Here is a 15,126-nt window from a genome sequence, read left to right as displayed (position 1 = left end):
GGGATCGCATGGGTCATTTAGCCAACCCATGCAAGGAAATCAAAATATACCAAGAGAACTACGTAATATGTAATGCATGCAGGTTATGACAAGGGAAGCACAAAGTTCAGTTTTGAAGTTGTCTATTTGCAACTCGCGACTCGGTTGATCCTCTCTCACGGAAAGTGTGGGTGATGCGAGTGGTGGAGCCCAGTGAGCTAGTCCTTGCCCCACACCACCACGGAAGCCCACTGCTACCAATAATTGCTTACGAACTTATTAGACTTCTAACCTTTCCTACAAGGAGCTCAAGGTAGCTTATATCGTTCACAACCAGTGCTTTTTTTTCTTTAAAAAAATGTTTAGGGGTACGTACTCTCATGTTTAGGGACACAGGTGGCGCTGTGGTCTAAACCACTGAGCATCTTGGGCTTGCCGATCGGAAGGTCAGCGGTCCGAATCCCCGCGACGGAGTGAGCTCCCGTTGCTCGGTCCCTGCTCCTACCAACCTAGCAATTCGAAAGCACATCAAGTGCAAGTATATAAATAGATACCACTCTGGCGGGAAGGTAAACACAGTTTCCGTGCACTGCTCTGGTTCTCCAGAAGCGGCTTAGTCATGCAGGCCACATGACCCGGAAAAACTGTCTGCGGACAAACGCCTGCTCCCTCAGCAAGTAAAGTGAGATGAGCGCCGCAACCCCAGAGTAGTTCGCGACTGGACTTAACTGTCAGGGGTCCTTTACCTTTTTACTCTCATTTTCCTACCCATATGAAATACTGTTCCTCAATGAGGCCAAACTTAGATTAACATAATGTTTAGGGGTATGTATATCCCTGCGTCCAGTCTCCCCCCCCCCCCCAGAAAAAAGCAATTCTCACAACAACCCTGTGCGGTAGGTTATACTCTGAGTGTGTTCCCAGGTTGCAGCTGAAATGCCAGGAGAAGGACACTATCCGAAAAGGAACAACAACTTTTCAAATGTTTTGCATTCATTTACTGAATACCGTATTTTTCGCCCCATAAGACGCACTTTTTCCCCTCCAAAAATGAAGGGGAAATCGGGGTGCGTCTTATGGGGCGAATGCCTGCAAGCCTCGCGCGCCCGGCAGGAGGTCCCACCGGGTGCGCGAGGCTTGGGGCGGCAGCCTGTTGCCCGAAGCACGGGGAGCCCTCTGGAGGGCTCCCCCTGCTTCGGGCGAGTGTCTGCAAGCCTCGCGCACCTGGCAGGAGGTCCCACCGGGTGCGCGAGGCTAGGGGCGGCAGCGGACTGCTTGCGCGCACCTAGAAGCTTGAGATCAGCACGCCCCAAGCTTCTAGGTGCGCACAAGCAGTCCGCTGCCGCCCCAAGCCTCGCGCACCCGGCGGGACCTCCTGCCGGGTGCGGGAGGCTTGGGGCGGCAGCGGACTGCTTGCCGGCATGCAGAAGCTTGGCGCGCGCTGAGCTCAGCACGCCCCAAGCTTCTAGGTGCGCGCAAGCAGTCCGCTGCCGCCCCAAGCCTCGCGCACCCAGCGGGACCTCCTGCCGGGTGCGGGAGGCTTGGGGCGGCAGCGGACTGCTTGCCGGCATGCAGAAGCTTGGCGCGCGCTGAGCTCAGCACGCCCCAAGCTTCTAGGTGCACGCAAGCAGTCCGCTGCCGCCCCAAGCCTCGCGCACCCAGCGGGACCTCCTGCCAGGTGCGGGAGGCTTGGGGCGGCAGCGGACTGCTTGCCGGCATGCAGAAGCTTGGCGCGCGCTGTGCTCAGCACGCCCCAAGCTTCTAGGTGCGCGCAAGCAGTCCGCTGCCGCCCCAAGCCTCGCGCACCCGGCGGGACCTCCTGCCGGGTGCGGGAGGCTTGGGGCGGCAGTGGACTGCTTGCCGGCACGCAGAAGCTTGGGGCGCGCTGACCTCAGCTTGCCCCAAGCTTCTGGATTAGCGCAGGGGTCCGCTAGCCCTGGGAGAGGCGCCCGGCTCTCCCACACTAGCGGAGACCTTGCCGGCACGCAGAAGCTTGGGGCGCGCTGAGCTCCGCACACCCCAAGCTCCTGGTGTAGCGCAGCGCACCTGGGGGGGAAATAAATTTTTTTTCCTTTATTTCCCCCCCCTAAAATCTAGGTGCGTCTTATGGGCCGGTGCGTCTTATGGGGCGAAAAATACGGTACATTAAGATAAAAGGACCATGACTCGCAACCACCCACCTCTCATGGGCTGCTGTGCACAAACATTATTGAATAGTAATGTATTTGTGAAGGACAATTGTTAGGAATTATAATGCTGTTTTTTGAATACCAGCACTCTCTCCTCACTGCCTTGCTTTCTTTTCTTTAACTCACTTGCTTTGTTATTGCTTTTTGTGTATTATAAAATGAAAATAAAAACAAGTACAAAGCAATACATGAAACAAGATAATAATTTGCTGATATTTTTATTATAAAGAATGCAGGGTGAGGGGGATATGGGGAAGTCCGGTTGGTGATGAAAAAATGTTTTGAAAAGATGGATTCTTTTTCTTTTCTTTCTTTTTCTTTTTTCTTATTAATGCCGTCTACTTGACTTGATTTTTGTATTTGAGAAAAGTAATAAAAATATCTTAAAAAAAAAATACAAGGCAACAGGATAAGACTTACAACTTTGTAAAAGTTTACAACCATGCCATAAAGAGTTTTTAGAACACTTTCCCTTGGTCTTGTGCTGATTGATATCCAATACCCTTTTAAATGTGTGCTTGTTTTGGTTCATATTTTTATTACGTGTTTTGTGTTTTTTACATTGTGATTTTACGTTGTGAACTGCCCTGAGATCTACAGGTATCCAAGATCGTATACAAATTTCTGGTTTGCAGCCTGTGTTTCCAGTTAGGGCTTATCCACACTTATCTTTTGATCCACTCTTTCCAGGCACATCTCCACACTTTAAAGCTCCATGTCCAAGTGCTTTTCTTTCTTCCTTTTCTTTTTCTTTCCCCCCAGATCTTTCCCCATGAAAAGCTGCTCTTTTAACACTCAATCAGAGCAAACATTGATTCGGGTTTTCTGCAGATTGCCATTTCCTCCGAATCAGCTTTAAAGAGTGAGTTTTTGTGGGGAAAGATCCAGGGCAAAAGAAGAAAAAAGGACACTCAGACACAGAGGTTTAAAGTATGGACTGTGCCTGGAAAGAGCAGGGGAAAAGTTAATGTGTATAAGCCTTTAAACTCTGCAGGAAAGCTAGACTGAGAGAAAACAACCAAAGGAGATTCAACTCTGCTCATTAAATTGTAAAACTGGGACCTGGAGCTTTAAGTCCATGGGGATCTCCCATCTCACAGAGCACGAATCACCACAAAGAAATAGGCAGACAAGACGTTCACCCATTTATCTGTTAGAAAAGGCTCCCCTTTATCACATACACAGCCCAACAAGACAGCATACAAATCAACATGGCTAACCTGATTCAAAAACACACACACACCCCAACTCACACACAAAAACAAAGTTCACCACAGCCAATCACAAACAAGCAACCGGTGACCGTACCCTAGGCCAACCCCAATTTCTCTCACCACCAAAGGAACACAAGTGAATAGCAAAGAGAATCTGCACAAACAATGCTGACACAAAACCCCACACATACATTAAGCAAAATAGAAACATCGCCTCCTGACCTCACCCCCACTCGCCTTTCCCCCCTCCACCTCTTCCCCTCTTTTCTTCCTAATGTAACCCTAATGTCTCAACAAATGAAACTGACCTATGGAAAATGTAACTTGAAAAAAGAGACATTGCTTATACCTTTGTAAACCAAGAAAACTTTAATAAAAATATAATTTAAAAAAGAAAAGAAAAGGAGAACAATAAAAACATCCACTCTATACACAAACACCTTATACTGAACTGTGGAACATTTATGGAAGAAGCCTGAAACACTAATTTAAAAAGAGAAATTCTTAAAGAAGAGGAGGTAAACTTGTCAACTGAAGTTGTTCAACCTGAAAGCTCAGAATGGTTAACTCAGGGGGACTGGAGTAGATTTGATTTGTCCCCTGAAGAGGATTGGATTCAGGTATCTCTCATGCTGAAATTCTAGAAGAAACAGCCACTGAGAAGAACCAGAATACATGGATTGACTAAAGGATCAAGAGGAAGATGAAATTCATAGCATCATAGAAAGGATGTGTGCAAATGATTCATCAGAAGAACAGCACCTGGGCATTCACATACCATGCAAATGTTTCCCGAAGGTGTCCACGGAGTCATAGTGTGGTGCTTTGTCCCTCCCTTTGACAAGTATTTGCACAGATAATATTTTGCTTTGGAAGAGTGGAGCAGGACACTTCTCAGGCACCGCTCAGAAGCAACTGGCATTCCTCAGTGGCAGAGCCTTCTAGCAAAGCATGCTGTTCCTCCGTTTCCAGCTGTTGATTTTCCTCCTTAACCTGAATTTATCCAGATGTGAGGATAAGAGGAATTTGATCATCTCCGCACTGGAGAAAGCAACTTTGTTCCTGGAAGAGCAATATAATGAACTCAACATAGATGGAGTGTTTGGATATCGTCTGTTGCAAGGTACAGTTCCAGCTACTTTGGAGACATATAGCACAACCCTTAGGCATGTTTACTCAGGAATAATGGTTTATCCACACTCACCTTTCCTCCCCTCTTTCGAGGCATGGTCCGTGTGCTTTTGGTTTTTTAGCTCCGGAGCTTTCCCCATGAAAACTCGCTCTTTGAAGCTGAACTGAAGCAATTCCTAGAAAACCTAAAATGACATTTGCTCTGACCGAGCAGGTTTTTGTAGGGAAAGCTCAGGGCCTACAAAATGTGGGCCTTTGTCTGCGAAGAGTAAGGCAAAAGGTAAGTGTGGCTGAGCCCTAAGTCCCATTATGTTCAATGGGGCTCCCTCCCTAGCTAAGTGTGTTTTAGACTAATTCTTCCTGTTACACCACCTTCCTTCCTTCCTTTCTTTTCTCTCACCTTAAAAATTGCCAGCTTCACTCGTCAAGTCTGGGTGTGACTATTTCGTACAGTCGTTTTCCAAACGTCTTCCTTGGGTGAGGAGTCCTTCCCATCCCACTGAGCATTAAAAACCAAGCAGCTTTTCCTTCAGGTTCTTCTAGACAAAGGCAAATTTGTCTTTGTTCTAACACTGAATGGAGGGGCCAGAAAGTAAAGAAATAAGTGTAAATTTATTTAGGGTGGTGGGGAGGGAGAGAGAGAGAACACTAATGCAGAAATGTGAAGAACTGAACTGTGGGCTGTGTCCAATGCTAGTCCTACCCAGAGTAGACCCATTGAAGTTAACAGGCATGACTCACTTAGGTTCACCAATGCCTATAGGTCTACACTGAATAGAACTTAGCTGGATATAACGGGGGGGGGGGATTGACCCACCCCAACTCTCCATCCTTTAGAGGCAGGATTCAAAAATATTCTTTCCCTTCTTCAAATATCCAGCGTATCTGAATGGAACATTGGAGAAATGGGCCTCGGTGTCTGGATTAGAGTCGGAGCAAGTGCGAGTGCGACGCTTGGATGCGAAGGTGTCAGCTTTGATCGAAAAAGCAAAGCGTGCTCTAGAGAAGAACGAGCCGGATTCTTACAGAGGTAGCATCAAACCTCACCATAGTGGAATGGGGGTGGGGGTGGGCTGCAGCTAGAGAGGACAGTAGGCAGGCAGGAATCTGTCTTCAGGGCAAAGACGTTCCCCAAATATCTGCTATCCCCATGTTTCAAGGTGACTTATCACAGGGGTGGCAAGGCTCAACCCCAGGGGGGAAATGTCACCCTCCAGGCCTCTCTTTCTGGCCCCTGGAACTCTCCCCAGGCCACAACCCTCAATGGCCCTGCTCCACCCACCCAGAAATGTTTCTGCCTGGCTGGAATGTGTCCCTGAACTCTGATCATCCCTCACGTTGGACTGGTTGGAATATCAGGGCCAGCCTGCCCATGAGGTAGACCTCAGGCGGCAAAAGGGGTTGGGCCACCCCTGTGGAATACAGAAAGGGGTGTGCAAGTGTGTGCAGAAATTAGCCTCCTGAACAATGGTAAAAAATGGTAAAACGGTAAAAAACAATGGCATTGCTCCACCCACTTTCACTTCTGGCCCCACCCACCGCTGGCATATGGCCCCCAGGAGGTTGCCAAAAAGGGAATGTGGCCCGTGGGCAGAAAACGATTCCCCTGTCTTATTATTATGATTGCTTTTTATTTGCAAATTAAATAAGAAGAAAAGAGAAAAAAGAAGAAGAAAAAGAGAGAAAATAAAATATGATAAAACAATAGGCTACCATCAGTTCACATTGCAGTTACAGTGATCGTCAATGTATGAATCTTAAATGAAACATATAATGCCAGCCCTCCCTAAGTTCAAATAGGTATCCACACAAAATTGACATGTGTATGAAATATGTTTGAATGTAGTCAGGGCAATGAGGCCCGCCAGGATGTACCTGCCTCTTAGCCATGTAAGGGTTGTTCACAGATTCACTGTTGTCATCCATTCCTACCCCTGTCCTATTGGGACATAGGAAGCTCCCCTATTCCAAGTCATAACAATGGTCTCTCTAGCTCAGTATTATTACCTACAAACTAAGTCATTGCAAAATAATAACAAACTATTATCTCTGCCCCTTGCCACCCACTCCCCCTTTGCAGCATTTCATCAAGCTTTAAGCCCAGGGTTTTGGAAGATTCCCCATCAGTGGGCTCAGAATGATCCTCCTGTTTCTTTCTCCCCAACCAATGGCTCATGTCTGGACTTGGATACAAGCGATTCCTGCATATCCATCCTGCTAGGATCAGGGTAGGAATTTTGCTTACCTCTCTGTCATACCTAGTGTTAATATTGTGACTCTAGATCAGGGGTCAGCAAGGTTTACCTCACCCAGTGCCGCAGAAGTGAGTCCCCGCTCCGCACTGCGCTGGTTTAGCGCAGCATGGGGGGACTTGCCAAGTGGGCGGCTTGGTTCGGGGATGGCCTGTGGGCTGTTTAAATGACCCCCTGTAGGCCACTTGTGGGTCATGGGCCGCAGGTTGCTGACCCCTGCTCTAGATTTATATATGTAAATGAAACCATAAATCCTAAAGACGCCACAGTGTCTGTTGACATTCATTTTAAGAAAACCAAATGCTAGGTAATGGCTGGAGAGGAGAGGAGTCTCTCGCCACCTAGAGACTGGGGTGCATGCAACAGTATCTTGGTTTAACACCACAATACTGGTGTGTCTCGTGCAGTCCAGGTACCCCCGAAGCATGGGTTGCCTGTTACACAAATCTCTCACCTGTCTGGCTCTTGAAATTGCCTAATGCCATGCTTTTCTACAAAAGGGCTGGTGGCACACCTTGCCTTGTTCCAGATAACTGCAGAAGCATCATGATAAAAACACACTGCTCGGGATACGGTCTGTCCCATCAGCTTTTCTACTTCCTGTTTGCAGAGATGGTAAGGAGTTGGCCATGTGCTTTGCTAACAGGGCAGAAACATTAATGGGGGGCGGGCAGGGGTAGGGAATGGGAATGAGCCTAGCATTGTGTTCAGAATATCACCTTTCATCCAGAATCAAGAACCTTGGACGAAAAGTACCATGAATACTACTACTACTGCTACTACTACTACTAGATTAGTACCACAGTGGTACCTTGCAAGACGAATGCCTCACAAGACAAAAAACTCGCTAGACGAAAGGGTTTTTTGTTTTTTGAGCTGCTTCACAAGACGATTTTCCCTATGGGCTTGCTTTGCAAGACGGAAACGTCTTGCAAGTTTGTTTCCTTTTTCTTAACACCGTTAATACAGTTGCGACTTGACTTTGAGGAGCAACTCATAGAACGCGGTGTGGTAGCCTTTTCTGAGGTTTTTAAAGACTTTGGTGATTTTTGAAGCTTTCCCAAAACTTTCCCGACACCGTGCTTCGCAAGACGAAAAAAATCGCAAGACGACAAAACTCGCGGAACAAATTAATTTCGTCTTGCGAGGCACCACTGTACTCTAGTGGTGGTGGTGGTAGAGTAATTTATTACCCACCTTTCACTCGCAGGACCCAGGACCAGTGACAATTTAATTCAGAATTAAAAACAGTTAAAACAGGTTAATGTTTGTGAATGACTTCTAAGGCACATTGTACATAAATGTGTGTGCTTGAACAGATTAGTCAAATATTCATAGAATAAGTTGTACTGTCTGTATTTGATGTGGTTTTAACATTCAGTGTCAATATTTGACAGCATTGATAGTTGACATGCATTGGTTTAGTACTCGGTTGTATCTAATGGTTGACATGTAATGGTATTTAGTACTTGAGAGCACCTGTTAGGTGGAAAGCACTTATATTTAGAGCTAACTGCACGTTACATAATTGTGTAAATTGCAGTTGGGTTATGGGTTATGGGTTATTGGGTTTTGGGTTTGTTTGTTTTTTAAAGAATGCTTGCTAGGAGTGGGGGTGGTTTCTTGCAGGACCACAATGCAGCCACTATCTTGGTGGAAATTGCCCTTCCAGTGCTTCAGTTATCAATAGAAAATCTAAAGAAGTATTATACCACTTTAAACAGTCATGGCTTCCCACAAGGAATCCTGGGAACCATACTTTGTTACAGGTCCTGAGACTTCTTAAGAGACCCCCCTATTCCCATTCCAGAGTGACAATTCCCTGGGAATTGCTAAGGAAAATGACTGGTTGTTAAATCACTCTGGGTATTGTAGCTCTGTGAGGGGAATAGGGTTTTTTTGCCTACGAAAACAATCACAAAATGTCATTGGGTTGAAAGCACACTCATTTTGAATATTTTAAGGTTCAAAAGTCTCATTCTAGATTTTCCCACTCAAATGTGTCCTGGCGAAACTGGAAATCTTCAGAGTTTTGAATATTTGTGAATATTCACACTGGTTCTCTCTAGGTAATTTAATGGTGATTTGGGAGGGAGAGCACTGCCATTTTCTCTGATTAGCTGAATACTTTCATTCTTCACCATCGCTTTCTCGACAAGCAAAACTGTGCTACAAGATGGTATATGAAAAACAGTCTTTCTTCCCCTGATTCTTGTTTACATCTAGAAAGGATGCTCGGATCCCCTCTTCCACAATGCGCAATATTACAAGAGTGTGTTCTGTCACTTAATGATGCAAATCAATGTCGAAGCTGAAAAGCAAGCACTCCTACGGACCATGGGAGACCTTTTTACGGAAAACAGTAAGTGGCCTTACTGCTATGTTATAGTGTCACTGTTCAAGGCAGTGTTCTTCACTCAGGGAACCACTTTACAGCGGTGCCTTGGTTCTCAAACTTAATCTGTTCTGGAAGTCCATTTCAAAACCAAAGCGTTCCAAAACCAAGGCATGCTTCCCCATAGAAAGTAGTGCAAAATGGATTAACCCGTTCCAAACTTTTAAAAACAACCCCTAAAAAAAGCAATTTAACATGAATTTTACTATCTAATGAGATCACTGATCCACAAAATGAAAGCACTAAACAATGTACTGCAGTCACACAATCAATCAGTAGCTGAACTGGGTTCCACACAGTCACAAAAACAAAACAAAAAGAGCTGCAAAAACGCAAAATAAATAGCAAAAAACAGACAGACTTCAGCATAACACTCAAAACTGAAGTATGGCTCTCAAAACGGAAGCATAACACTCAAAACGGAGCACATTCGGCTTCCGAAAAAAGTTCGCAACCTGTAACAATTACTTCCAGGTTTGCAGTGTTTGGGTTCTAAGTTCTTTGAGCACCAAGGCGTTTGAGAACCAAGGTACTGTTAGGATGCTTGCTCCATGTTTGCAGTCATGAGATTGTTGTCTGTCACATGACGGTATATGTTTTCATTCCGCAGTGTGGGAAGTGACGGAGACAGGATGTTTTGTACCACTGTGTTCCAGAATGTAGGACTATTGTCCTTTGTCCTTTCTTTCTTTCTTTCTTTCTTTCTTTCTTTCTTTCTTTCTTTCTTTCTTTGTTGTCTGATGGGAAAGAGGAAGGAGCTAAGTCAGAATGCTCCGAGTGTATTATATGTAAATAAAGTAGATTAGCCAAAATGCTGTGCTACTGAGTTCTGTTACGTGAACTGCAATGCTCTGCAGGATCGCTAAGCATGCTAATGCCTTTTGGCATCAGTCGCTGTGATGTTCAGGCTGAAGAAAGCTTTTGAAGCTTGTGAACGATTGACCAGGAGGGAGAGGACATGCCAGTCGGGCATGTGTCTCTGCCGGGATCCTACACGAAAGTAGGACAATCCTAACAGGTACCACTGCATAAAAATGGGACCAAAAAACCCTCAGAACATTTGTGGTATGACAAGTTAAAGGATTTCAACAACAAAAATGCAGGATAAGCACTGAACGGAAATGAAGCAGTATGTCCACCCCAAAACTTTTGCGGGCATGAATAAGGTTGGAGGCAGGATTGTGTTGGGCCATCCAAATAGCACCATGAGCACAAAGCATCACAAATGCACAATAAGAAGGGCAGGGCCCCATGAAGACATGTGAGGCTACCATCTTTGCTGAAGTTAAGCTGGTCCAAGTCTGCTTGGTGTTTGGGTCAGAGACTGACTGCTGGGTTCTAGGATGGATGGAAAGAAGGAAGGGTGGATGGAAGACGATAGTTGTCATTTAACATGTTTGCATTCTGTCTCTCAGTTTTGTTTTGTGGCCTGGCTGGATTCTCTGATTTCTATAAACCACGGTGGCTGGACATCATTCTCAACTGGCAAAAAAGGGAAAGAGGATGTTTCTGGATGTTCGGTGAGTGAGCACTGCTGCTTGATTCATCCAGTGCTAGAGTACAAATTACATAATTTGTGTTTTTTTAAAAATCTATGGAGAAAATGAATGCAATTTGAGTAGAGTTGCTACAAATTCAATAGGATTAGGCAAATTTCGGGGAAGGGGGTACCATCGTGGCCACTCCCCCGCCTGCTCACCATGCACCCTCCAACCGAACCGGGCGCCACACCCCTGTGGATGGTGAGCCACACCCCCGCCTGCTCTCCGCTCCCAGAGCATGCAGCTCTGCCACTGGGCGAGTCTAGCTTTGTTCACGCCCTCCGAAAACCTCCCATTTTTTAACTTACTCTGGTTTAAGTCGCACTGGCTGAGGGACTTACCCTGGTGTATCTCTGGCTCAACCGGCGTAAGGTACCCAAGCTGGGAAAGTCCAAGAACTGCCAGATCCAAACTCTCATCTTGGCAGATCTTGAGTTTGGATTGCACTGTTAGTAAAGGATAAGGCTACGATCCTATACCCTCTTACCTTGGAGTAAACTCTATGGAAGATAACAAGACTTACTTCGGAGTAGATGTGTCTATGATTACTCTGTAAGTCCCATCAAGCTGAGTGGGAAATCCCACTGAGTAACATGCACAGTTTGCCTTGTAAGTTTGTGAGTGAATGAGGGCCCACATTCTAAAGCACATCCTCTGCCTTCAAGCAAATGACTCTTTCTTTCTCGGTGCCCTGTTAGAATCCTCCAGCCCAGTTTCTGAAGACCATCATAAGGAAGCACGAAGAGTAAAGAGAACGGAGAAGATTCTTGAAGGTAAAGATAATGGCAACTGGTGTGGGTGCATAAAAATTGTTTCCCAACCTATCACACATTTTAAAAATAATGTACAGAGTCACCCACAGAGTAGACCCATCGGATCCATTAATTTCAATGGATATGCCACAAAGTACGTCTTTGCTCAGAGACCTGCATTGGCTACCAATTTGCTACCAGGCAAAGTTCAAGCTGTTCCTATTAGTATATGAAGACCATAACAACTTGGGAACAGTTTATCTGTGAGATTGCCTTACCCTTGTTACGGAAAAATCCCGGGTGCGGGGTTGCCCTGTCACTCAGCACGTCGGACAAAGTCCGCGGGTCCTAGCGGAGAAAAATAAGCTCAGCCGGACGCAGGAGCAAGATGCGGAGATCCAAAGTTTATTGCGCAACAGGTTCAAGGCGAGATTGAACCCAGAGAAAGGGGTGACATGAACTTTTAAAAGTTCCCTCCAAGTCCCAGAATACAGTGCAAGAAACGTCATGAATACATTATGTGAAGGTTGGGTTTCACGGGTTACATCATGAATACATTACACACGTCATGAATATATCTAAGAAAGGTGGGGTTGCACTAATTAACATTTCAGATAAGGGAGGGGGAAATATGCAGAGTGGGAGATATGCATAGATAAACACTTTCTGAGTACCGGTGGTAACAAGACAATAGTCCAGAGATATGCATGGTCTGACACCTGGCATTGCCCGGAGGTGCGATCTGAAGGGATTAGAAAGTTCCTGTGTACGTGACTTGTCGTCTCAGGGATTATGGAAGTAGGGAGAGCATCATGGAGTCTAGAGGCAACTGAGTTGAATGGCACTAAGATGGAAAAAATCAGAGTTGTGGTTGATTTTATAGAGATTTTCAAAGTTTCCCGCTTTGCCGGACAAATATGCACTGAGGATCAAAAGCGGAAGCGAAGTGGATACATTGTATCCAGGCTTTGACAGTTTTACGAGGTCCGGGGTTTCGGTTCCATTGTTCTCGCCGCGGGGGGCCGTCAGTAGCTTGTCAGGAGGTTAAATGAGGCGTGCAAGGTCCGTGAGCTAGCTCCTGCAGGGCAAATGCAAGGCTGTGATTGGCTAAGGCGCGTCCCGTTTCAGTGAATGGAGATACAATATGGCACGGTCTACTCACGTTAGAAATAGGGCGAGAGAAAGACATAGAAAAGGACAGGGCTTATTCTGCCCATACGAAGATAGGAAAGAGAGCCTTTTATTTATAAGGCAGGGGTATAGTGTGGTGCTTGTGCAACAGTGTGGGGGCTGAGGGTTCCGGGCAGAGCTGGGCACAGTCGAGGTCATTGCCTCGGGCCCCTTTCAGGAAGTGGTGGAGAGGAAGGGTACCCCTCCCCTTTCTCCTTCCGTATCACCCTGTATGTGTCCGCTTGACGGCTTTGAGCTGCAAAACTGGCACCATTACAAGTGCCACATAACACTCGTTCCATGTTTGTAAGAAACCTGTAAATTACAGAGCCCATTGTTGAGACTATATAGTTTGTGGGAACCTTCCCAGAATTTGCTAAACTAGAACTCCAAGCATCCTTTGGCCTTGGCCATGCTTCTCGGTGCTGATGGGAGCTGTAGTTAAGCAACAACAGGAGGGCCAAAAGTTCCTCACCCCCAGTTTAAATTACGATCCTCTCTTCCCTTTGATAACCAAAAGTCTCATTTCCTTGCAGGTGAATGCGCTTCTCACAATACCGCCGTGGCTGTAGGAGCAATTGGAGGATTTCTCCACTACGGGTTCTGATGCTTTCGTCCTTCTTTCTTCTTATGCAACTGAGCTTAACTTTCTGGCTTTATTATGCAATGCAGGACCTGTTCAAAAACCAATTGCTCTTCTCTCTAGGTACATTTTAGGTGCTAGTCAACATGACTGTGCTCTCAACATCCCGGTCAACTAAAGCACTGGAAAAATCATATTCATATTGTGGGGTGCTGTACTGGTACCTCGTTAGGACGGGGAGGAGACTCACTGTCTTCTTGAACTGTCTCCCTAGCATGGGGCAGGGGCAGTGATGTGCTGGCCCAGGATCTTTGGGGTTGAAGACCTCTTACACTTTTGTAAGAACACTCAAACTCAGGAAGCAAGGGAGAAACGTGCTAAGAGGAAGGCACGCTTGGCAAATCCACACCGTGATCAACTCCCGCCCGGAAACCAATGTCCCCACTGTGGAAGGATGTGTGGATCCAGAATTGGCCTCCACAGTCACTTACAGACTCATTGTTAAAACCGTGTTTATGGAAGATAATCTTACTCAGGTATGAGTGATCGCCAAAGACAATTTCTGCAGCAGGGTCTCTGTCTCCATTGTCCTAGAAATCGCCCAATGAGCACGAAAGGGGAGCTGTTTAGCCACGGCATGCTCCAAAGCTAAGCATTTAGGGACACTGAAAACACAAGCTGCTGCAGTTTTAAGGGAATGAGTGGTGTGCAGGTTCTGTTGTGCACAACTTAAGTCAATTTCTTCAACCCAAGGACCACATACCAGTAGTGTGGGTGGGGCCAGAGGCAAAAAGTGAGTTCCACAACAGATGTGACTCTTAACTTTTGTACAGTAGGCTGCATTCTAGCCACATGCTTCCAGCTTCTGCACAGAGGTTTGTGTTCTAAATGTCTGGTGCAGATGTGGCCTCAGACGGACAGCTTCATCCACACCTAGCCTAGGCATCACTTACCTTTTAATCTCTTTTATCCAATCTAATTAGGCTCCTCGCTTGTCTATCTGGCTCCATTTGCATTGTTCCCTCCTTTGGCACCGTGTGCTATCCTGCTTCTCCCAGTCTTCCATATCTTCTGCCTTCTCTATAGTTTTAACCAAATAATTGCCATTTCCATCTGAATGTGCCACCCATGTACTTACTCTATCTATTTTTGCAATAAACTGCATTTTCAAGTACCCTAAGATCTGACTTGTCGTCTCTCCACCTGGATGCTCAGGTTTCTGCCATGGTTGATTACGATTTTTGGTTCAAGACCCCAACAGGCATTGTTTAAGTCTGCATTGCATCTACACTCAAGTTGTAAAAGTGTGTTAATAAACCATATTTCTTAAAGACATGACAGTCTCTGCTGTGCTTTGATTCCTAATGGAAACACGAAGAACCCCCTGGAATCTTGCTACCACTCAGCACTCAGTAGATGTTGGGGGTGGTGCAACCTTTATGACAATATGAAACAACCCCCGCTAAAGTGTGCATGTGTGATTCCCCCCACCCCCCACCAGCTATTCAGAACACAGAGGGAAAATGTATGTTTAGAAGACATAATGTTGCTTTTCTTGACACTAAAACAAAAACAAAGCAAAGTCTCCCATGTATATAGTTATTTTGATTTTGAGCTAACCAAAAGCCAGAGGGATGGTTTTGAGTTTGGAATGCACCGGAGACTAGAAAATCAGTCTCAAACGTATCTTAATAAGGAATTCCCCCCTGAAGCACTTTAAAGAAAGCTGGGAGACAATAATAAGGCCCCAGGCACCACATCTGAAAGTTAAACAGGTCCTTTACTAGAAAAAAACTACAGCTAACTTTTAATGATACCCCACATTATGCTTTACATAGCAGTAGCTGAGGGACAGTTCCTCCAGGAACAGGCTAAAAAATAAACACTGCAAGAAGTTAAGTCGTTTGCATCTCTTACGAG

The 15,126-nt window shown here is 45.8% G+C and overlaps 1 protein-coding gene across 1 annotated transcript; it reads left to right on the top strand.

Annotated features, from left to right (window-relative positions):
* Positions 1–2,569: 2,569 nt before the first annotated feature.
* Positions 2,570–14,541, top strand: LOC310692694 (UPF0764 protein C16orf89 homolog). Its single transcript, XM_083473851.1, has 8 exons — positions 2,570–4,505; positions 5,394–5,543; positions 6,594–6,741; positions 7,266–7,380; positions 8,992–9,127; positions 10,576–10,680; positions 11,400–11,474; positions 13,160–14,541. Exons 1-8 carry the CDS (start codon positions 4,334–4,336, stop codon positions 13,228–13,230), a joined length of 972 nt encoding a protein of 323 aa, XP_083329977.1. The 5' UTR covers positions 2,570–4,333; the 3' UTR covers positions 13,231–14,541.
* Positions 14,542–15,126: the final 585 nt, after the last annotated feature.

This window comes from Podarcis liolepis (genome assembly GCF_965112155.1).
Source record: "Podarcis liolepis genome assembly, chromosome: 14".
Lineage (NCBI taxonomy): Eukaryota > Metazoa > Chordata > Lepidosauria > Squamata > Lacertidae > Podarcis > Podarcis liolepis.
Note: the sequence above shows the minus strand (reverse complement) of the source record. Positions and strands in the feature narration are given on the sequence as shown.

Bases quoted from the DNA above. Each gene is read 5' to 3' on its own strand.
- LOC310692694 (XM_083473851.1), top strand. From the start codon at position 4,334: ATGCTGTTCCTCCGTTTCCAGCTGTTGATTTTCCTCCTTAACCTGAAT. The intron at 4,506-5,393 runs GTACAGTTCCAG...TCAAATATCCAG, and splicing joins TGGATATCGTCTGTTGCAAG to CGTATCTGAATGGAACATTG. The intron at 7,381-8,991 runs GTAAGGAGTTGG...GTTTACATCTAG, and splicing joins ACTTCCTGTTTGCAGAGATG to AAAGGATGCTCGGATCCCCT.